At 39.7% G+C, this 21,683-nt stretch overlaps 4 protein-coding genes across 10 annotated transcripts in view; 2 read left to right on the plus strand and 2 right to left on the minus strand.

Annotated features, from left to right (window-relative positions):
* Nucleotides 1-12,835, minus strand: part of Klp31E (kinesin-like protein 31E) — a 64,851-nt gene extending 52,016 nt beyond the window's left edge. Inside the window, exons 1-2 of one of the 4 annotated variants that reach the window (XM_022801389.2) lie at nucleotides 11,861-12,835; nucleotides 11,090-11,719 (exon numbers count right to left, since the gene is read on the minus strand). In XM_022801389.2, coding sequence (XP_022657124.1) covers nucleotides 11,090-11,160 — 71 coding nt within the window. In that variant the 5' untranslated portion in view covers nucleotides 11,161-11,719; nucleotides 11,861-12,835. Of the gene's footprint in view, nucleotides 1-11,089 lie in introns of all 4 variants that reach the window. The other 3 variants (XM_086986259.1, XM_086986261.1, XM_086986260.1) reach the window with 3 other exon arrangements.
* On the plus strand, nucleotides 69-7,562 carry LOC111248672 (pterin-4-alpha-carbinolamine dehydratase-like). Of its 2 annotated transcripts, none has more exons than XM_022801398.2 (4): nucleotides 69-215; nucleotides 466-587; nucleotides 2,337-2,537; nucleotides 7,350-7,562. In XM_022801398.2, the coding sequence occupies exons 2-4, from the start codon at nucleotides 585-587 to the stop codon at nucleotides 7,443-7,445; spliced, it is 300 nt and encodes a 99-aa protein (XP_022657133.1). In that variant the 5' UTR covers nucleotides 69-215; nucleotides 466-584; the 3' UTR covers nucleotides 7,446-7,562. The 2 variants fall into 2 exon arrangements, with proteins under 2 accessions (XP_022657133.1, XP_022657134.1); XM_022801399.2 differs by having other exon boundaries at nucleotides 107-230.
* Nucleotides 12,836-13,163: 328 nt separating the features above from the next.
* On the plus strand, nucleotides 13,164-14,635 carry RpS26 (ribosomal protein S26). The gene is made up of 2 exons (XM_022801397.2): nucleotides 13,164-13,373; nucleotides 14,303-14,635. The coding sequence occupies exons 1-2, from the start codon at nucleotides 13,249-13,251 to the stop codon at nucleotides 14,592-14,594; spliced, it is 417 nt and encodes a 138-aa protein (XP_022657132.1). The 5' UTR covers nucleotides 13,164-13,248; the 3' UTR covers nucleotides 14,595-14,635.
* Nucleotides 14,636-16,398: 1,763 nt separating this feature from the next.
* Nucleotides 16,399-21,683, minus strand: Bap60 (Brahma-associated protein 60). 3 transcript variants are annotated; one of them, XM_022804444.2, is made up of 5 exons: nucleotides 21,246-21,679; nucleotides 20,011-20,921; nucleotides 19,335-19,556; nucleotides 18,910-19,020; nucleotides 16,399-18,213 (listed from the first exon to the last, which is right to left on the minus strand). In XM_022804444.2, the coding sequence occupies exons 2-5, from the start codon at nucleotides 20,917-20,919 to the stop codon at nucleotides 17,815-17,817; spliced, it is 1,641 nt and encodes a 546-aa protein (XP_022660179.1). In that variant the 5' UTR covers nucleotides 20,920-20,921; nucleotides 21,246-21,679; the 3' UTR covers nucleotides 16,399-17,814. The 3 variants fall into 3 exon arrangements, with proteins under 3 accessions (XP_022660179.1, XP_022660178.1, XP_086842409.1); XM_022804443.2 differs by having other exon boundaries at nucleotides 20,011-21,678; XM_086986283.1 differs by lacking the exon at nucleotides 19,335-19,556 and having other exon boundaries at nucleotides 20,011-21,683.

The raw sequence follows: 21,683 nt of genomic DNA on the forward strand, positions 1-21,683 counted from the left end.
GCTGGCCGACCTCTGGAGCCTATCAGTGAGTGTTTCACAGACGGTGGAAAGGGTCCTCCATCCTTTTCATCACACACAACGCTTGCAACCATTACTGCACAGTCTGCTGTACAAGCCTGTGGGATCTTCGTTTGCTTCTAATTCCATTGGATTCTTTGCACTTCGCACATTTTGGAGAGCTGTTAAAGAGCTATTACCAAAAGTTACAGCGAAATGTTAGTCGCCGCATGGTACATTTTTTTGGTATTTTAGAATTAACGTAGTATTAAAATAAAACACCTGCTTTTATACAAATCGACTGAAATAACATAATTCGATCGAGACACTTTGAGCTGGCCGAAAAATGCCACTTTGCCCTGCACTTATGTGAGCGAGAATAAACTAACTTTCCTAGCAATAACCTTGTCATTTCGATCGACTGCAATCATAGCCGGCACCCTAACAATACAGCCTGTTATTTAACAGCGTTTTTTTCGCATCTGACCGATGACGTGTCACTTCAACGAGTAACGGGACCCGACGGTGCGTATATGCAGTAAGTGCGTGAACGAAGACGTGCATTACACTCCAGCAGGATTCACAACATGGTAGGTTCTCATATATTTGATGGTTTGATTTTAACGTAAAGTATATATTAACGTAATATGTACGTCCTCAGATAGGATGTACATATTTCAAGGAGCTGACGTTAAGTTCAGTTTGTCAATGGTGTCCAGCAATTCGTGCCTACATTTTGCATAACATGTATCGTTGCCATGCCGACGATGTGAGCACTTATGTCATGCTCCAAAGTACGGTAAATAGAATATCAACCCGGACATGCGTGTTGGTTTAATTACATTCACAAATGCTGTTTTGCTCACATTTGCATTTGGTATCTGTGAATAAGGACCAACTCGAAATTCGTCAATGGGAATACGCAGAACTGAAAAAAAGTTACGTTTTCAGACTGTAAACTCGATTATGCAGTTGAGTCTATTCTGACGCTTTTCAATCTAAATATATCTAGGTAGCTATTATATAACGCGTATTGACTATAACAACGCTTTACCAAATGTTGCAGTTTTTCTAGATATTCGTTGGTCTAATGTGCTCTAAAATAGCACTTAGCCAAAAACACAGATTATCACAATATATATGTGTATAAACAGTCGGTCCGTGAACTGCACGCGCTACGGAACGGCTTTCCCAATCCAATTTCATGCTTCCGTCCACTGAAAAATAATGTACCCATGCGTACAGTCCCAGAGATACGAAAAATCTTTATAAAAAAAAAAACGTTTATCTACGTGGACCTAGCAAATTCGGCCTCACGTTTCCTACTCGCTCGAGATACTGCATCCAACTGATATTTTTCATCATAATAGTGGTAGTATTTCTAATGTAATATTAATAATAGCGTCTCTACATATTGTTACTTTGCCATATGGCTAGTCACGACCGGGAAGAGATTCGTCCCGTTGAAAATCGCCGAAAATATTGCGAAAACTATAGTCAACGTAAAATTTCTGATTCAATTTTTCTAGTTGTTTCTCAACACTTACTTAGTTAAAAAGAGCCGAATTTTAATGCGCGGTGTTTTTCTATTAGAGCAGTGAACCACAGTTTTTTTTGACTTAGTGGGCAGCCAGAGTAGTCAATTGACACCCGCCATGTCTGCTTTCCATCTGTAAGATACCGTTTCTGGCGATTATTAGAATGTTTGTCGGGTCTGATTGAGAACTGCATCTTTGAGCGATAATACGCGAAGTCCGTCGGTTTTTTCTCGTCGTCATTCTCTTGTGCATTGCGTGACCGAGAGGGGTGCGGGTGAAAATGAACGTTGTGCATAACATTCATTCATAGAGGCCCTTTAGAGACTTTGCTAAATTTTCCTTGGATTGATCAACATTAAATGTAATACAATTGAGCACAACAGTACATACATTGTTGTTTCTAGGGGTAACACAGCTTAAATCAAAGTGACAGTGGAAACTAATGCGAACAACTTTCAAAACGGAATTTTGAAGCAAAGACTTATTCTCATTCTCTCATATAGAATGGAATTTTAATTCGTAATATCTTTATAAAACAGAGCATTAGGCAGATACGATTATGGAAGTGACCGACTCCCCTGATTTGTAATCATTTTTTAGGTAAGCTTTTTAAAATGCCGTTGACTTACAGAGAATGAATTATTGCTTCGACTCGACTGTAAGCTAGAAGCAACTCTGATAACAATGGCAACTTAACGGCTGATTGCTCAACGTATATTCATCTTTTGATCTATTGTCGTTCGGATATAGTGCTCAAGTGCTTTATATACTATTCCAATTTCATTGGCCAATTATTTTTAGGACGCCTTAAAACCTACGGAGCGAACGGAAGAGCTAGCGCCCCTGCTGGCTTTGGGTTGGACAATTACATCAGGACGTGACGCTATATACAAGGAGGTGATGTTCAAGGACTTCAATGAGGCATTCGGATTCATGAGCCGCGTAGCGTTGCATGCAGAAAAAATGAATCATCATCCAGAGTGGTTCAATGTCTACAATAAGGTAAACTGGGAAAATTTTCCGGCAGTGAACTTCCTGTGTTCTTCCGCTAGTTTTCGTCCTAGCATTTCGTCGCTAGTTTTTTTCCGGTAGCTAGTTTTCGTCGAGCATTACGGCAACTATCTTTGTGTGTAGATGAGCAGTTCCTTATAACAGATAATCTACAGCCGTATATATGCGTAAATGTGTGTGCGTAAAGGATTACTATAAGAAGCCTACTGACCAGTTGCAACAAGTTCTCTATTTCACAAGTGGTAGTAGTAAAAATTCTTCTAAGAACTAAATCAATCGAAAAAATAAAATTTAATCAATTTGCCAGCTACAAGCAAGGCAGTTCCATCTAAATTATTCATTGAGGAGGAATTAGATATATAGTGGCACAGACTGCATTTCAATAGGTAGCGCGTATGATACAGTCAGCGTCAGAGACGTCCGATATGTACTCGGTTAACAGTGCCGTACATGAATAGGCCCAAGAATTGCTACCGTGTTATCTAATTTAAGACCAACCGTCACGCATCCGGCGCCAGTTGGCACAACCATTAGAAAGCACTGTTACGCCGACTATAAAACGGCGTCGATTGTATTAGAATCAAAATTGGTAATGCAATGCTGAACTGTCTGACTACATCTATGGAACGCAGTTAGCGATTAGCATTACGGGTTATTGATTACAGAACCAGATTCCTAATGCATGTTAAGCTAACATGGATTGGGATAGTTGGGAATAAGAATCGACATGCGTAAACATCTAAACTCACTCATCAGTTGCACTCAGTCAATAGAAACAAGGCTGAATTGACAATTTGGGACTACCTAGCAGGTTTACAAAGATTAAGAGAAACATAACGAAAACAAGACTTCCCTTCTTCTGGTCGTACTAGCCTTCAAATTGTTGTACAAGTATTCCTTTAAAATTGTACTAGTATATTTTTAAGTACAAAGTTTATACTAGCATTTTTTTAAAAGTTTGTCGTAATGTACCAGTTTTCCTTTTCAATGTCGTAATGTACCAGTTTTCCTTTTCAATGTCGTAATGTACCAGTTTTCCTTTTCAATGTCGTAATGTACCAGTTTTCTTTTTCAATGTCGTAATGTACCAGTTTTCTTTTTCAATGTCGTAATGTACCAGTTTTCTTTTTCAATGTCGTAATGTACCAGTTTTCTTTTTCAATGTCGTAATGTACCAGTTTTCTTTTTCAATGTCGTAATGTACCAGTTTTCTTTTTCAATGTCGTAATGTACCAGTTTTCTTTTTCAATGTCGTAATGTACCAGTTTTCTCTTTCAATGTCGTAATGTACCAGTTTTCTCTTTCAATGTCGTAATGTACCAGTTTTCTCTTTCAATGTCGTAATGTACCAGTTTTCTCTTTCAATGTCGTAATGTACCAGTTTTCTCTTTCAATGTCGTAATGTACCAGTTTTCTCTTTCAATGTCGTAATGTACCAGTTTTCTCTTTCAATGTCGTAATGTACCAGTTTTCTCTTTCAATGTCGTAATGTACCAGTTTTCTCTTTCAATGTCGTAATGTACCAGTTTTCTCTTTCAATGTCGTAATGTACCAGTTTTCTCTTTCAATGTCGTAATGTACCAGTTTTCTCTTTCAATGTCGTAATGTACCAGTTTTCTCTTTCAATGTCGTAATGTACCAGTTTTCTCTTTCAATGTCGTAATGTACCAGTTTTCTCTTTCAATGTCGTAATGTACCAGTTTTCTCTTTCAATGTCGTAATGTACCAGTTTTCTCTTTCAATGTCGTAATGTACCAGTTTTCTCTTTCAATGTCGTAATGTACCAGTTTTCTCTTTCAATGTCGTAATGTACCAGTTTTCTCTTTCAATGTCGTAATGTACCAGTTTTCTCTTTCAATGTCGTAATGTACCAGTTTTCTCTTTCAATGTCGTAATGTACCAGTTTTCTTTTTCAATGTCGTAATGTACCAGTTTTCTTTTTCAATGTCGTAATGTACCAGTTTTCTTTTTCAATGTCGTAATGTACCAGTTTTCTTTTTCAATGTCGTAATGTACCAGTTTTCTTTTTCAATGTCGTAATGTACCAGTTTTCTTTTTCAATGTCGTAATGTACCAGTTTTCTTTTTCAATGTCGTAATGTACCAGTTTTCTTTTTCAATGTCGTAATGTACCAGTTTTCTTTTTCAATGTCGTAATGTACCAGTTTTCTTTTTCAATGTCGTAATGTACCAGTTTTCTTTTTCAATGTCGTAATGTACCAGTTTTCTTTTTCAATGTCGTAATGTACCAGTTTTCTTTTTCAATGTCGTAATGTACCAGTTTTCTTTTTCAATGTCGTAATGTACCAGTTTTCTTTTTCAATGTCGTAATGTACCAGTTTTCTTTTTCAATGTCGTAATGTACCAGTTTTCTTTTTCAATGTCGTAATGTACCAGTTTTCTTTTTCAATGTCGTAATGTACCAGTTTTCTTTTTCAATGTCGTAATGTACCAGTTTTCTTTTTCAATGTCGTAATGTACCAGTTTTCTTTTTCAATGTCGTAATGTACCAGTTTTCTTTTTCAATGTCGTAATGTACCAGTTTTCTTTTTCAATGTCGTAATGTACCAGTTTTCTTTTTCAATGTCGTAATGTACCAGTTTTCTTTTTCAATGTCGTAATGTACCAGTTTTCTTTTTCAATGTCGTAATGTACCAGTTTTCTTTTTCAATGTCGTAATGTACCAGTTTTCTTTTTCAATGTCGTAATGTACCAGTTTTCTTTTTCAATGTCGTAATGTACCAGTTTTCTTTTTCAATGTCGTAATGTACCAGTTTTCTTTTTCAATGTCGTAATGTACCAGTTTTCTTTTTCAATGTCGTAATGTACCAGTTTTCTTTTTCAATGTCGTAATGTACTAGTTTTCTTTTTCAATGTCGTAATGTACTAGTTTTCTTTTCAAAGTTGTACTAGTTTTTTTTAATTGCACTAGTTTTTATTGTACTAGCTTTTTTAAGCTGTAGTAGTTTTTTTTTAAGCTGTAGTAGTTTTTTTTAAGCTGTAGTAGTTTTTTTTAAGTTGATTAGAAACAATCACTTCATTGACTACACAGCGCACAAACTTGGCGACGCGCAATGCAATATCTTAAAAGTAGCAGGAGTTGCTTGGCGCTCGTTGAAGACAAACAGGCAAGCTGTGTAAAATACTACACATTAGATGAAAGAAAACGTTAAGCTAAAGGGTAAAGACGTCGCCAAAAACCAAATTTGACTGCTCACCGGTGGCGTTTATCAAATTTGGCTCTTTCGTACTACAGAAGATATTCATATCCCTCAATTATCCAACTTTTGTGACACCGACAGCCGCTACCTAAGCTGCAAATGAGCCTCTTTCCACGTCGAGTTTCTCGGTTATGTCAACAAAAATTAGCTTGTGTGTCACGATAAACAGGATACAAATATACTAACATAGCGAATGTGCGCTTAGTTCGCCTGGGTTGTTTCATAATATGACTCGTTAACCCGTTCGAAAGTATAGAAACTATAATTAAGATTCTCTAGTTAATCGAAATCGATCAAAGAGCTGCTTGCCCGAGTAAGGTCAGTAACAATATAAAGTAATAAGTAAAGCCCCTCCGGTAGAGAACGTAACGGAATTCCTTTTGGAAATTATAGTATGCTTGCAAGGTAATCGAATTTAAGCAGGTGTCGCCACATAACACATCACAGCAAAATTACAAGAAGGAGAAAAAGAGTAAGGAATTAAGCGCTATATTAAGTCGTGCTCCAAAGGATCGTACAATGACTGGAGGCAAATCTCGCTTGCATTGCTACTAATCTATTTATCGGTGAGAATGCCTTAAATATGGTGTTTGCCGTTGTCACGTAACAGTGAGTAACGATATGACACCTTGCCGTTAACTGCATCACCTCAGCGTCTCAAGGAAGACTAAAATTCGAATCCGGTTGAATAGGAAGGTAACGTCACTACTTTACGGCATCAAACGTCGTGGCCGCTGGACAAAGAGCGCACTCTTCATGAGCACCGGAGAGCAAATCCCACACTAATATGCCAACAACAGCGACAGCAACATACCTGTAATATATTACCGAGTCAAAACACAGCAGTGTTTTCACAGCCAAGATTTGTTGTTACCTTCGATTTTAAGGAACGGCAGAATAAGGCTGGTCGATTTTATTGGTAAAATTGCTGGATAAACGGAAAGGAGGGGGGGGGGGTAATTTTCTTTGTGCGGGGAACTCATTCAGCAAAAAGCATCACTGTCATTTGCGCACCCTCTGAGTATGCTAGCGATAAAAGTCCGAGCCAAAAGGAATTCCGTTACGTTCTCTACCGGAGGGGCTTTACTTATTACTTTATATTGTTACTGACCTTACTCGGGCAAGCAGCTCTTTGATCGATTTCGATTAACTAGAGAATCTTAATTATAGGACAATGTATTTAGCTGCGTATATTCTAGTGACAGTAAACAGCCACTATAGTAGACGAAGCTGAATAGTGGCGCAGTTTCAGTGGAACGATCCGCCTTTCCTTAGCACCGAAACACCCTGTTACCGTGCATCGGGCCCTTTGAATGGGAGGGTTGCCCACGGAAGATACTCCAACCTAGAGCACGGCACCAACAACAGACTACCTTTAACCCGTTCTTTTTTTTGATGATCACCGGTTACCAACGAACAAGTGGTCAATTACGTGGTACGGTTTCTTAGAACTACTAGGTATGGTCTTCGCAAAGCCATTGAAGATATATCCACTTGCACACTCCTGTACTTTTCGTCTCCATCTCAGGATGTATAACTTCCATCTCAGGATGTATAACTGAACTGTCCACAATTTGTTTCAGGTGCAAATCACTCTGTCGAGCCACGACGTAAACGGACTCTCAAGGCGGGACGTGAAGATGGCTACCTTCATTAATCAACTACTAAAGAGCAAATAAAAATGGGAGAGCACATTGTTCGCGGGATTAAAAATATGTTCCAATTGAGTTTTTCAAAACGAGTTTATAAATAAATAATTACACTACATGTGTATACTTCATTACCTCTTCCCCTAACGAATATTGTCATTTCAGAGTCTACTTAACGTTGATTTTTTTATGATGCATTAAATGAGTCTATCGGTAGTTTCTAGGGTTTAAGAAGTCCTAGAAGATATCTTCAATACGTATTAATTAATAAAAAAAATTCTTGAATATCAATGGTAACCATTGAAACCAAATAAAAAATGCTTTCTGTCAGTGGAAACGTAAGGTTTTCACATCAAGTGGAACATGAGCCTCCATTTTTCCCACGGGTTGTACGGCCGTTTTCAATGCTCGCACGTCTTTACTGCAGCAGCTCACAATGAAATGAACCTCAGTGGATGAACCCAACACGATTGTCTCATCCTAAGAGGTTCTGTGTTTTTATAGACAACTCTTAATAGGAGCAAATTTGTTATCGAAGATAATTAGCAGGACTACCAACTTTTACGTGCACTGCTAGTGTATATAGGATACAGAAAGAGTATTTTAGCACCGCGCCATTTTGCGTTCACCAGCGAAACGTTTCAATAAGTTAAAAAACTTATTCATAAAAAACCTTAGAATGGCTTTTAGTGGACGTAAAGACTACGGTGAACATGGTTACATGCACATTGAAATTATCATTGAGCAATATTCGCTACATTATCACGAAGCACTGTACAATATACGTCCAAAACCAACAACATGCACACAACAAGTGCAGGTAAAAATCTCAAGTACGTGTCTTTCGGTAAAATGAATCTGTGCACATATGACATATGACAAACTGTACTCAATCGCTCTGTTGAGACGAGACTAGTCTATAGTAAGTTAATATAACCGTAACAATACACTTATATTCACGAGTTTCTTTGATCACGGCAACAACTCCGAAAATTTTTTTTATTATATCCGGCCATAGAGCCCAGCTATTTCATACGAGAGTGCTGATCCTTGCGTATGACCGCGGGTGAGGTAAATAGAACAAACTAACTGATTAATATTATCTTCCATAGTTGATCGTCATTCAGGGCAAGAAAACACGCGCTGTACGGACAGATAACGGTCCAGTCCACTCCTTACAGTTTGTATATTCGTTCATAGGGCTACTTGACTAGAATATTTCTTAGTTAAGTTTTCGCGTATATGGCGTATTTTAACGCCAAAATAATATCCCAATGCTAAAAGCGTAAAATATTTCGATAGATCATTGTCTGCTATTTTCGTGGTAACACTAACCTAATCATTGTATAACTTCGTAGTTTCTGGGCGTAGGTGAAGAACTGGGTTTTGCATCCCTCCGTGGAAACTGAATTAACACCACTATTATAGAATAGAGACCGAGATGTGGTCTGATGATGCGCAAACTGGGCTATATAACGGACGCATTGAAATATCCCATTTGACCTCCCTAAAATTTGCTAGCTGTTGTTGTTGGTAGATAATTGCTTTGCCAGGCGGCAGCCATACTAGAGCGCTATTCTTTTCTGATTCCACCAAATACACGTAATCACCGTTCATGTCAGTTCAGGCTTTGACACAAATTGGTGGAATTAATAATTATAATTACACCAAAGACTGATTTTTTATTTATTGTTAATATTATTATTACTTTAAATGATCTTTTTTAACCGCTTTCGAGATGGCTCGATTCTGTAATGTTTCTGCAAAGTTCCACAGACGGAAATGCGATCGAAGATGTTCCTTTGTCAATTAGTATAGCATTCAAATATGGAGCCTTTTTGTGACCACTCATATGAAATGGTCTGAATCTATTTGGTGGTTACGATCTCTTGGCAATATTATTACCGTTCACTCGATACTAACTTTTCTGCAATGAATTCATCAATTTCCTTTTTAATTGACCTACTACTACAGAGAGCATGCTCACATGAAAATTACTGAATCGAAAACGATAAAACCATTGTTTCGATATCAGGCTAAGGTATAAGCAGTGCGCATGGTTGGTGACAGCATGTGTACATAATAAAAACATTAATAGTAAATAAAAATAATAGCTTATTATCCTCGAAACGTTCTATCCTGGATCTAGTACACCGAGTAATGTCTAGATTAAGAAATCAATTTGGTTGTTGTGTGCATACGCTTTGACGACATTAATGTGTGACTATATTGTATACGAATGATACATAGTCTGGAACATGGTGTTGACGTTATCGACAATGAGACAAAATGCCTCAGTTGTCACAATACATCCATAGATATATCGGAACAGTAGCAATTTTCGAAATAACAGTAATGAAAGAATATAGCTGCACATAGAATATATATCACCATATTGATGGGATGATCAAAAGGGGAAACAACGACTACAGGACTACTGTTAACCCAATTATTGTAGAGCAACGATTTGTTAGGAACGAACATGATTGCGTGTGGAGATTTCGGATTGGCTCAGTCACCGAAGAAGTCCCGTATTTTAAAAATTACTATTGAGTATTAGGATATTATTGCAGAACGTATACATTACTAATATCAATTAAAGATAGCGATTTTGTGTCTTGATAGCGGGGGATAGATGCTCTTCATACTGTAATATTCATGTTCCTATAGTTCGCTGCCAATTCACTGTTCTGCCTCTAGCTAAGAGGCCATACATTAATGACCTAGTTTCGCATTGTAGTTCACTAATTGAAAAAGCAATCGCTTTCTAAGCTAAAACGATAACTGAAAAAACGTCTGTACCACGGGGTATCTTGTATATTTCCTTCTGTTCCATATCTACCGCTTTTATATATTGTAGTTGTGTCTAGATGTTCTCTACACACACAAACGTACACCTTTTTTATACGTACATGTGTCTGCGTCGTCGACTACTCTCAGAGGGACGACAAGTTCCTAATCTAGCAGTTGTCGAGAAGGGCAAAGGATGATTCAAAAGCTCCCAATTTGGCCCGCCGAGCTAAAGTAAATACGATTGGGGCCAATTTAGTAATCAGATTACTCGGTGGAAGTATCATTCCTCACCCTCTGTTTACAGTGTGAATGTAGGGCAAAACTCAATTCCGGCCGCCCACCCAGCGCTCATTACCCGCTTAAATAAAATGGGAAAAAACTCGGGCAGAATACTTACGTTAGTTCGACTCCCCGAACCAACTGTGCGTTACGCGCCAAAATTTGGCTCAATTCCGAACCTCAGTTGTTTCGGGGTTTAATAAAAACAAGACGTAAGCGTGAATTGCGGCTTTAATATATCGTGCATTAAATGGAAATACTTTGTCTGACCAAGTAGGCTGTTCGTGTGGTTTTATGTCGCTACATAGCTCGCACATCACACACCAACGTTTTGTCTAGGTTCCCAGAAATGTTGCATATTGGTTTACCACAACCAATCAAACACGAAATCAGTTTTTATAAAACCTGAGCTTTTGTTCATCATCAGAGCCTATCACCGAAATCATCAGTAGTATTGCAGTAGAACTCTTAACTCAGGCGTCACGTTATATCGCACAACACAAATGAACAGTTATGCCACGAAACCACCAGATCAACGTATTAAACACAGCTAAACGCTACAATGCATACGTACTTAACCTAATAGCGAGACGCGGACTTACCTGACAGCGACCCGGACGCTGCTCTCATCAGCTACCGTCTTGGCCATCATCGAAGATCCGCTTTTGACCATAGTTACGACGTCATACGGCGACGCGATCTTCAATGGCAGCAGGAACTGCGGCAGCGCTCGATTCAGTTTAATCCGGAAGGGTAACGCCGGAAAGCACACACTTTAATACCAGCGCCTAGCTTCCTGTACTGGCGCAAAAATCGATCTTGTATCTTCACAAGGTTCGGCTGTGTCCGCTCAGGCTGCCAGCGAGCGGTACACAGCGTCGAGATTATTTTATCCACAGCGAGGCATCGTTGTTAACTACCTTTTAACACACAATGGATGATACGGGAAAACAGGCATCGGCACTTTAAATTGACGACGTTGACCACCCACTGAATAGCAATACTGCACGAGTTGCAGGCAATCCGATTCGATTAGAATTCCGGTGGCAATACTGTCTCTACTGACACCTCTGAGCACTCCTGAGCGTTTATGGAACCGTCTAACAAAGGGGAACAGTGCAACCCAGCCACAGCACTTTCAGTTCAGTTGACTTCACGCGTTTACTACGCGTTTCGCTCAGTACTGAGGTAATTATCCGTCGTAATGAGAGTTCGGGACGTGTCTTTTTGGCCTATGAAGTTCTCACGAATAAACTTGTAGTTAGTATCTACCACGCTACACTATGGATCAGATAGGTACAAATGGGTAACTGTGATGATATATTTATATACATAAACTCTTTATATTTATATACATACATACACACACGCACTTTATATACACATCTGGTAGGCACATGCATCCAAGTGCTCGATCCAAAACTAATAGATACTTCGTAAAAAAATTGGATAAATTTCAGTCGGCTGTTGCACGTTCTCGAAGCATATCGTCTTTTTTACGTTTACGCCTTCGTTTGGTTGCCTGCTCAACATCCGATTAGCGCCCTGACCTGACCAATAGAGAGACAATTAAAGTTAAACTTGTCGCAACAATCCATTACTGTTATTTAGCACTTCTCCTGTTCTTGTTGTTGTGATGTAGAAAAGCATTTGCGAGTTCTTTGTCGCCCTTTTTCCTCACCGTGGTGGGGGGTAGGGAGTGGAAATCGAAATCGGAATGATCTGTTAATTTCGCCTCTCGCCGCTACCCCTGGGTGATTATGTTTACTTATACTAGGTATATAGAGAAATGAGTTATGAGATGGAGGTCTAAAGTTATAGCCGCAAAAACAACGTCAAGTAACCGACTTCTTCCCCTTCTCTTCACTGGGGTTCAAGCTGCTTTCTTACTCTTTGTCTGACCCTTAAGGTGTTTTAATGGGAGGTAAGTTTGGATTATTTGCGAATTGACAACACCCGGGCCGCAGTGACGCCGACAATCGATATTTTTCTGTCCAGATTTTCTTTTCAATCATATCCTCTTTCGGCAGTCGTGAGAAGATTAATGTTTCAATATCTTATTGAGTATAAGAACGCAATAGGAGGGGGAGCAGCCTGTCCGCACGTCTGACAATATCCCGCAAAATTGCGGTACGCACAAAGACGATATTACTACTGCAAGCAACGCTCACTCTACGACTCCTCCGGTAGACGGCTTGGCCTCGACGGTCAACTGAAGCTCTCTGCTATAGTCTATGACGGTTCAAAACAGCAGCTGATGCTGTATGTGTTGTGCTGTGACGTCACTAAGAGAGGAGAACTGGCGGAGGACGGCACTGGACGCTTAAGTTGTTTGATTCATGCAACTTAGACAAATTTATTCTTTATAGGACTTCGAAAGTCTAAAAAAAATGGTTATGACGTTTCGGCGGAGTTGTTCTGAAGAATTTTAAAAGAAATATATGCGCTCTGTGCGTTGACGGCACAGTGCCCACCGACTACACAGTAGCCTATCGAGCGTTCAGGAGTGATGGCAGCTTTTGACTTCATTTTTGTTGTAGTCGACTTTTCGTTATTCAATAAATGAAAAGTGATGTGATACATTTCGCGTTAAACATTTGTGGCAAGACTTATTAGCCATTAGTGCTGGAAATTCTGCCCGCCAGTTTGGCTGGCTTGTCTGCTTGTATGCACAACATCAGCAAACGCATTGAGAACTCCGGCCTTTCGGCCATTTTGTTCTAGTGGCACGTGAGAAGTTTCGTAACGAAAGTGTGAAAAAATGACGTGTAAACGTCGAAACGGAGGTCGTTCGAAGCACGGCAGGGGGCACGTGAAACCCGTGAGGTGCACGAACTGCGCCCGGTGTGTCCCTAAGGACAAAGCTATCAAGAAATTTGTTATCAGGTAATGTGTTCCCGCTGGTTCAATACAGCTAGAGGCGGTAGTTGTACATGATAGAGCAGACTGTCCGTCGCATGGACTTCCAATCGAAACAGTTCTGGTTTCTGATCATTCTCCTATCATTCCCAGTCGCGATATGTGGCGGATATGTGATAGAGATATGCTTATGTGTATGAAGTCCTTGCTTGCGACGCGTGATTTTCGTTACCTAGCTATAGCGTGACTGCTAGAGGTATATTATTTTTTGCTCGTTCATGCTCGTTCAGAGCCTTCTATACACGTGTTTTATGCTTGTGCACTAAGACCGCTAAAACAATTTTGTATGTTTGAAACGGAGTCCATTCTTTGTTTGGGACGAGATGGAATCATAGGCGGCTTGACAGTTCCATTTATGCATACGTCGCTAATTAGTTGTGTGACAAAGGAGACCGAAGTGAGGCTAAAAATAGGGTCGTGTAATTAACACCTTCATATCAGTTATACGTGCTGTAAAGATAAACTGAATAACAAACAATGATTTTTAGAGGGGCATAGTTACCTGCGTCTTACTTGGAAAACTTCGTATGCGAATTGTTTTAGTCGCTTAAAATTAAGAACCATATATACAGTTCATACTCCTCTCTTTGCCACTTCCAAATTGCATCTTTGAGGTTGAAAAAATTAACAGCTGTGTTTTCCAGTATTGGGAACGAACAGTTGGTTAAAGTTCTAAAGAAGCCTCTAAAGAAGGTTACTTTAAGCTTTCAACATAATTTAAATACTATCATCCTGCAGCCTGTAAACATAAGGCATACAACTAATTCAGTGGTATTATACAACCGAATGAATGTTTGACTTCTCCGCGATTTCGCTTCCCAAATGATGTGACATGATATTATCAAGATATATATTCATAATTATGAACTGTTTTTCCCTTGCTGTTTCCTCTACAGGAATATCGTCGAGGCTGCTGCTGTTCGTGATATCACGGTAGCATCCGTCTACGAGAGCTACCCCCTTCCAAAGCTCTACGCCAAGTTGCACTACTGTGTCTCTTGCGCTATCCATTCGAAAATTGTGCGCAACCGAAAAAAGTCGGCGCGTAAGGACCGTGACCCGCCTCCTCGATTCACTCGTGCCTCTATGGACGGCCCTCGAGGCCAGGGCGGCCAAGGTGGTCAGGGCCCCCGACAGGGTGGCGCTCAAGGTGCGGCCGCCGGTGCACCTGCACTTGCCGCCAAGTAATAAAAAGACCCTAATAAAAATCACCACCAACGCGCAAGCGATTCAAATGCTGTTGGATGGCGCTGTAAAAAAACTAAGTGTATTATTCTGTCCAATCGTTGAAGTTAGGTATTATCATCATTATAACTATTATTTTTATATATAACATTTTATATAAATAACAGCATGTAACCTTTATTTGATATCCTTCAAAATGTAAAGTAGTTATACATATATATATATATATATATATATATATATATATATATATATATAATCAGTCTGTATAGCGAAGAGGGCTATAAGCTTTCATAAGAAGTATTAATGCCTTGCGGTTTCAATTTAAGTTAAAAAAAACCTTAAATCGTTAAGGTAACGCTATGTAGCATTATTCAAATTTGCAATTGCGAATGTGGTTTTAGAAATTATCTATAATGCAATATGAGTCTACTGAATACTGATTATCTATTACTTAACTCTAAAAGCACGAGACAGGTACGTAGTTTTCAATAATATTAAGCAAGTTAATATCGGAAGGTGTAAGCTTTGCATTAGACAAGTGGTGTTACTTATGCATATTTCAAGGTCAATGATGTCTTTGGCCTGGCTTGATCACGTCGACCTGATAATCCATTCGATTTCTTTGTTTAAAGAATGATGTGTCGCGACCGGTGCCTTTCCCAAGTAAACAGCGGAATTGAACCCCATATGGTCTATTTCATACATTTGAACAAACGGCTATTTTTCAATTCGTACTTGAAGTATGCTTTCCAATAGGTAAACCTTGTAAGGATACTGATGTGAGCACTTCCGCAGTAATATGACACTACTTGAGAGAACTCACAGCACTGAGGTGCACCGAGTGAACCTCATTTGCTTAGAGGACAAAAAAATATGGGAAAATCATTGACAATATATAGACAAAAGAGTAATTTGTGAAGGCATCACAAATTTAAAGGAATGCGAAAAATAGTTTGACCCAAGAGTCGAGCATGTAACTCTTTCGAAATACGCTCATCTAGTATACTTAGCCTTCAGGCGTTTAGATGAAGATTTTGACGTAGCGATCGGAAATAGAAATGGCCAGCATTTGATGGCAGAAATATAATCAGTTGAAATACATGGAGAGTATTCTTGGCTTAGTACATATAGATAATTAACAGGAAAATAATTTGTAGAGGATAGAAACGATTTCTTAAGGGGCTTTCTTCGGCACCAATATAAGGTTTTAAACTTGATACTATGGAAGGCCGTTCAGAATAGATAACATCTACTCAACGTAATGATATTTAAAATAACTCTATTTGTGTTTACAATTATACTTATGTTGACCAAACGCAAAATCGTTATGAGGGTTGCACACGTTGCTAATGCGCAGTTCAGAAATATTGTAAATGTTCGTTTGTCAGACGTTGAGGTGAAACTAAGAAGTAGAAAAAATGTGTTCGAAGTGAGCATAGAGACCATCGCGTTGAAAACTGCACACGGAGTTAATTTTTTCCAAAAATTAAGAGTCCCCTAAGTTAATTATTTTTTATTCTCTATTTATCATGTAATTTACATATTCTGTAGCTTCGTTTTACACATAGCAACGTCTCGTAACACTAACAAGGCATATCTGCCGTAGCAGGAGAACATGGGGGCTCTTCTCGAGATGACATCCATGTACCAGGTATTTCGATGTCCCGTCCTCCACGTTAACGCAGTACGCTGGCTCTATGCTATATGGATGCCTCCGTCCTGGGTACGAAACAAACCGTCTGATTGCAATTACTAATAAGAATGAATTAATAAGCTGTCCCAATAAATAGAGCGCACACCACTCTAATATTATTTAATATATCAATATATTTATTTCAACATCTTCCTTTGTGATAATTTTTTCTTCAGTTCTTTAATTTTCTATCTTTCTTCTGTTTGTCGTTTCTTTCCTGGGACAGTAGTAACACACGCAATTTCATATGTTTTGCTATTTGCATTACAAGACAGTATACTGCTCTATATAATAATGTATTGGTGACGGTGCTTCAAATGAATATTGTATTTCGTTCGTCTTTACACAGTCGCCGACATTTTTCACTGCTAAAATTTATCATAGTTGGTTTGTCGGTCTGTATACTGTTGTGTTACTAATAGTGTATATTAAAGGGTGCGTACGTAGCATCGCAAGTCCCCAATCGCAACAGGAATGAACTCTGAACCGTGCACTTGTATTATGATCGAATTATCGCAATTCAAGTGCTCGCTTTTTAGAATAATTTCACTTCAGGTATGTAGTGCAGCATCTGTTTGTCCCAACCGTGCACACTCAATATGACATTTGCATTCAATTGTCACAAGAGGTGTTTTTAGTAAAACCCAACAGTCATCACGGTATCTGCAGCTAAAATTTCACTCTACAGGATATGGGGTTTCACTGGTTTTCAGGGTATCTCATATAATCTGGTAAGAGATTGGGGGAAGAACTAATAATAATAATCATAATTATAGCTTTGCCACAAATGATACCGAGATTTAAATAGGTCTATTCTCAGACCGAATAACATAATACATGAATAGGAGTTCATTGTAAATGAAACGTAGCATTTTTACAAAGAAGCAAAAAAAAAAAGCAAAAACAATCAAATATCATTTAGACAATTAAGAGCTTTTTGGCCATAAAAAGTTATACTTTACAGTTGCGATTATAGGCCGGTAGAGCGGGTAATAGCTTTAAAAGATGTAGGGCATTGTAGCCATGTACCCAAGTTGATTTTCAATATTCGCAGAGAGTAATACCTGTACAATCCACTGTCATATGTTAAATATATAGAACTTATGGGATCTGCATAATTTATCAATGGTTACTATCAATACTATAATTACACGCCTGAATCGTTATCAACACACACACACATACGTGCATAGTACATGATCGTTTCGGTTTTTACGGAGATGTGCATCGATTTTATTGGTTTCGTCTTGTGTAACTTGTTCTCCCCAACACTTTTCTTACGTGACGTTTTCACGCTAGTTTGAGTTCTGTAGCTACTGCTATTTTTGCAACCGCATAAGAGTTTCTCAGTCTTTTGGCGCAAGTCACAAATAGATATATCATTATATACAAATTCCAGCTGATCTCCAACTGTTGTCTAGCTTTTCCAATTTTTTATCATTATGCCATCTTATATATATATATATATATACTGAAGCTTTAATAGCAGCTCATTTTTTTCGTTTGTGCATACTACCGCTCATCTATCTACGTCCGTATACCCAGTGCCTGCTCCAGTTCAGCTCGTTTCTGCTGGACTTTGCCATAAAAGTAGCGGTAAACAGCTTCGGTTGACCATCGCTGATGGTAGAAATCTGCTCTGCGCTCTTCTTCCGGATTTCCGACGACGTCTGTCATTGTCTTCAGGTCGCGGCTTTGTGATATGAGCCACTTGTTCACAAAGCATTGAGGATCTTTCGCAAAGGATAGAAAGAACTCTCGATGAGTTTTCAGTTGGTTGATCGTCTCGACGGTCTCGTGGATTTTATGCTCTAGTTGTTGAATTTCCTGCTGATTTGATGTGGACAGCACGAATTGGTTCATCTGATTTTTGAGAGCATCATCGATTTCAACGTCAATATCGTAACAGGCGGTCTTCTTGGTGTCCTATGTGAAACAAAAGCAAACAAAATTAACCGTATATTAGGAGTGAACTGAGTTTATTATTGTACGATAATAATTAGTAGCACCTGTGTCCTTTTCTAAAATATTGGAACAAACGGAAGAATTTGTGCGAAAAGATGGCCACAGCATTCTAAATAGATACATATTCAAAAGACGAATCTACGAGTACAGAAATTGTCTGACAATTGAGTTGTCGCGGATGGTACAATAAACCCGTCTAATAGAACGGTTATTTGATACAGGGTTTATTCTTCAGCATTCTGCAAACGGTCGTTTCTGAAGTATGCTTATCAACAAAGCTTATGTGGGATGTGACATCCTGGTACAATGATTACGCAATGAACAAGTAGGTATGAGCATTGGAGATTTACAGGACAGATGACCATAGCGCTCTTTGGTTACCATTTTTTTCCACGCACGGCTAATAGAAGGTGTTCAGAAAAATAGCTGCTCCTTAATTTACAGTTTTGCGGGTTTGTAGTGTATATATATATAGATTATAATACTAATAATGATAATACTAAGTGACCGTTCCACAATGAACAGATGATTATTTTTTAGTTACATTGAAGAAATAATATAGCTGCGCCACTTCGCATTTAGAAATTTCATAACAATTTCCTAGCTAAGTGTACATGATAGAACTTGATAAAAATATGACTTTGTCTATCGACGTACCTGAGGGTCAACCGTAATTAGGTGATTGATGACAATGGGATCTGGTGGATGGAGCAACTGATGAAGCCGCTGCGGAATTTCGGCGAATTTCATTCGTGAGCACTGGAATATCTAATCAGCGGAACCAAATAAACATGCATTGATTATCATCTTAATATTTTAATATATTAAATAACTTAAAAAAATTAAAAAAAGACGTGAGAAATTACCGTCCATGAACTCGACCACATTCCGAAGAACATATGCGTCAAGTCTCCTTATCTTTGCGAACTCTTCCTACAAAATGCAAGTCGAAGCCTGATAAAAAAAAAAACAAGCCATGCAGTCTTTCATAGAAACTACAACAAGCCGTGCAGTCTTCCATAGAAACTAAATGTTTTACATTCGGTGGAGCCTAAGTTAAACAAGATTTCAGTTTTTCCTACCTGTTCGAGATATTTATCACAGTTGATAAACTCGCGTTCATGCTGGTCTTGTAAATGGTGCGTTCGAACGTACTGCCAAAGAGCAGCTATAATCACTGGCCTGGTCTGCGTGTGAATACCTAACAGTCTAGCGAGCCGTGGATCCAGCTTGAACTGTAAAGGTTGATAATCTAAGAGAAGCAATATGGTACAGCGAACGTTGCGATCGCCGGGACGCTTTACCTGCAGATAGAGATTTAGGTATACCGACAGTTGTCAGGACAGGTCGTTCCGCCTAAACTTGGTATACATTGATGAAAAGAGTGGAGGGGCGAAGATATCAGGACTTCAGCAGCAGAATGATCCAAGAGTACGTTTAATATAAATTAGAAGTGCCCTATTGGTTGACAAATCAAACTTTCACAGGGGACGATATACAAAGGACTTTCAGGTTTTTAATAGCTTTAGTAATTGTTGTAACCAGCATCGCTCGATTGCGCCATTGTGTATCTTTTTATTATTGACTCCGGATTTATAAAGACCAATAAATTAACGTACCTTCAATTTACAGTCATCAAATCAAATAACGTACCTTCAAATTGATCTGGTTTGAAAGCTGTTAATTAAAATGGGATAATATGAATAGCCTTATCCTATCTATAAGGAAAAAGCGAGCTTCTAAGTAAAATAATTCTACCTGAAAACCATCAGTTTCATTTGTGGTGGGCGTACGATGCCACTCAACAAGGTGGTTGTCTGGCCCGTACAGCTCCTTGTCAAGTTCGATGACAAGCGATTTGAAAAACGATGAGAACTTTCTTTTAGGGCCTTTCGGGGCACCTTCTTTTGCATCCTCAAGAAGGCGGCCTTCGACTCGGAGTTCCCAAGAGGGTACGGCGCCGTCAGTTGGAGGCGGGCCTCCGCTGTCGGCTGGATCTGCCGGTCCGCCGCTGCCTGGGAAATACGTGTTTGAGATAAATATACGCAATTTGCGTTTCTGTTTCATCGGTCTCTTCAACGACTCTTGAATATCAAGCCGCTTACGCATAATTGTAAAATCGAGCTTTCGTTCAAACGCCAGTAGGTCCATATACGCCTGAGATTCCGGCACGAGGTCACGGACCCGCTGGGGCAGAATTTTGTCCGCGAGCTTCTTCTTCTTCTTCGGCGGCTGTTGCTGCTGCTGTGATTGGGGGGGTTGCTGGGGTGATGGCTGCGGAGGACCAGCGCCGGGGCGAGCTCCCATTGGGCCCGTCCTGGCGTCGCCTGGCCGCTTAGGGGTAGCGCCTCCACCACTTCCGCCACCTGATCGGCCACCTCCTCCGTAGCTTGCACCGCCGCCACTTGGCGGGGGACCCATCGATGGCCGAGGACTCGGATAACCCTGCGGCGGAGGTCGGGGGGATGAGCCTTGTGAAGGTGGATAGCCACCAGCGGGATATGTGCCCCTAGGCGGACCTCCTCCCATCTGGGATCCCATCATCTGTGGTCGCATCGGTGAGCCCATAGGGGCGCCTGCTCCAGGAGGGCCAGAAGGATTTCCACCAGCGGGTGGAGCACCGCCTGGGGAATAAGGCCGTGACGGCGAATTCATATAGCCGGACATCACTACAAATGAAAGAGCGTATGTATATTTATATATATATACGGTACGACTGGCCTGTTGCGATTGCTGGTGTGGTTAATACTAAAAGGACCAGTAGTAGAGGGCACGTTCGCATTAGTACCATATAACGAATGTTAACACACACCCACACACAGACACTAATGCTGTTTGAGTTGGTTGTTATTAAGAAAAACTTCAATGCAGGTTCACTATTAATTTCGGAGAGGAATTACTCGACGAAGATCATCCAGTTTAAATATTTGGTTGACCACATGGATACCAATTGGTGATTAAGGCTGAGATAGACGGACGTTCTTAACGTTTACCTCAGGTGCCTATAATAAGTGCGATATACCGACAACACACAGACAAAAAGTTCTTCTCGTTTCATCAGAAACTGCGGCGAAAGGAGTACTCGTCTGATACAACGCAGGACCAAAATGTTTAGAAGGTTATGGAGGTTGTTAACCACAGGACTGGCAACTACTTCATTGACGCATCACATCGAATCCATTTGCATACATGCATTCTGGCATAATAACTGTTTCCCGTTGGTTTCTCAACTACGAGCTGCCGTACAATCAGCCATATTGAAAAATGTTCTTGTTGTTACGTCGGCACAGAAACCGGCTCGTCAGATGTATGTAATGTAAATGTGGGGAAGCTCTATTCTAACGAGCGTCACTTAGGCCAGTGGACCATCGCAAACCACCGACCGCTGCTGCTATTGGAAAGCACAATCAAGCCACCGCTTTTTGACCAGT

The sequence above is a fragment of the Varroa destructor genome, unplaced genomic scaffold, assembly GCF_002443255.2.
Source record: "Varroa destructor unplaced genomic scaffold, Vdes_3.0 BEIS01000004.1, whole genome shotgun sequence".
Lineage (NCBI taxonomy): Eukaryota > Metazoa > Arthropoda > Arachnida > Mesostigmata > Varroidae > Varroa > Varroa destructor.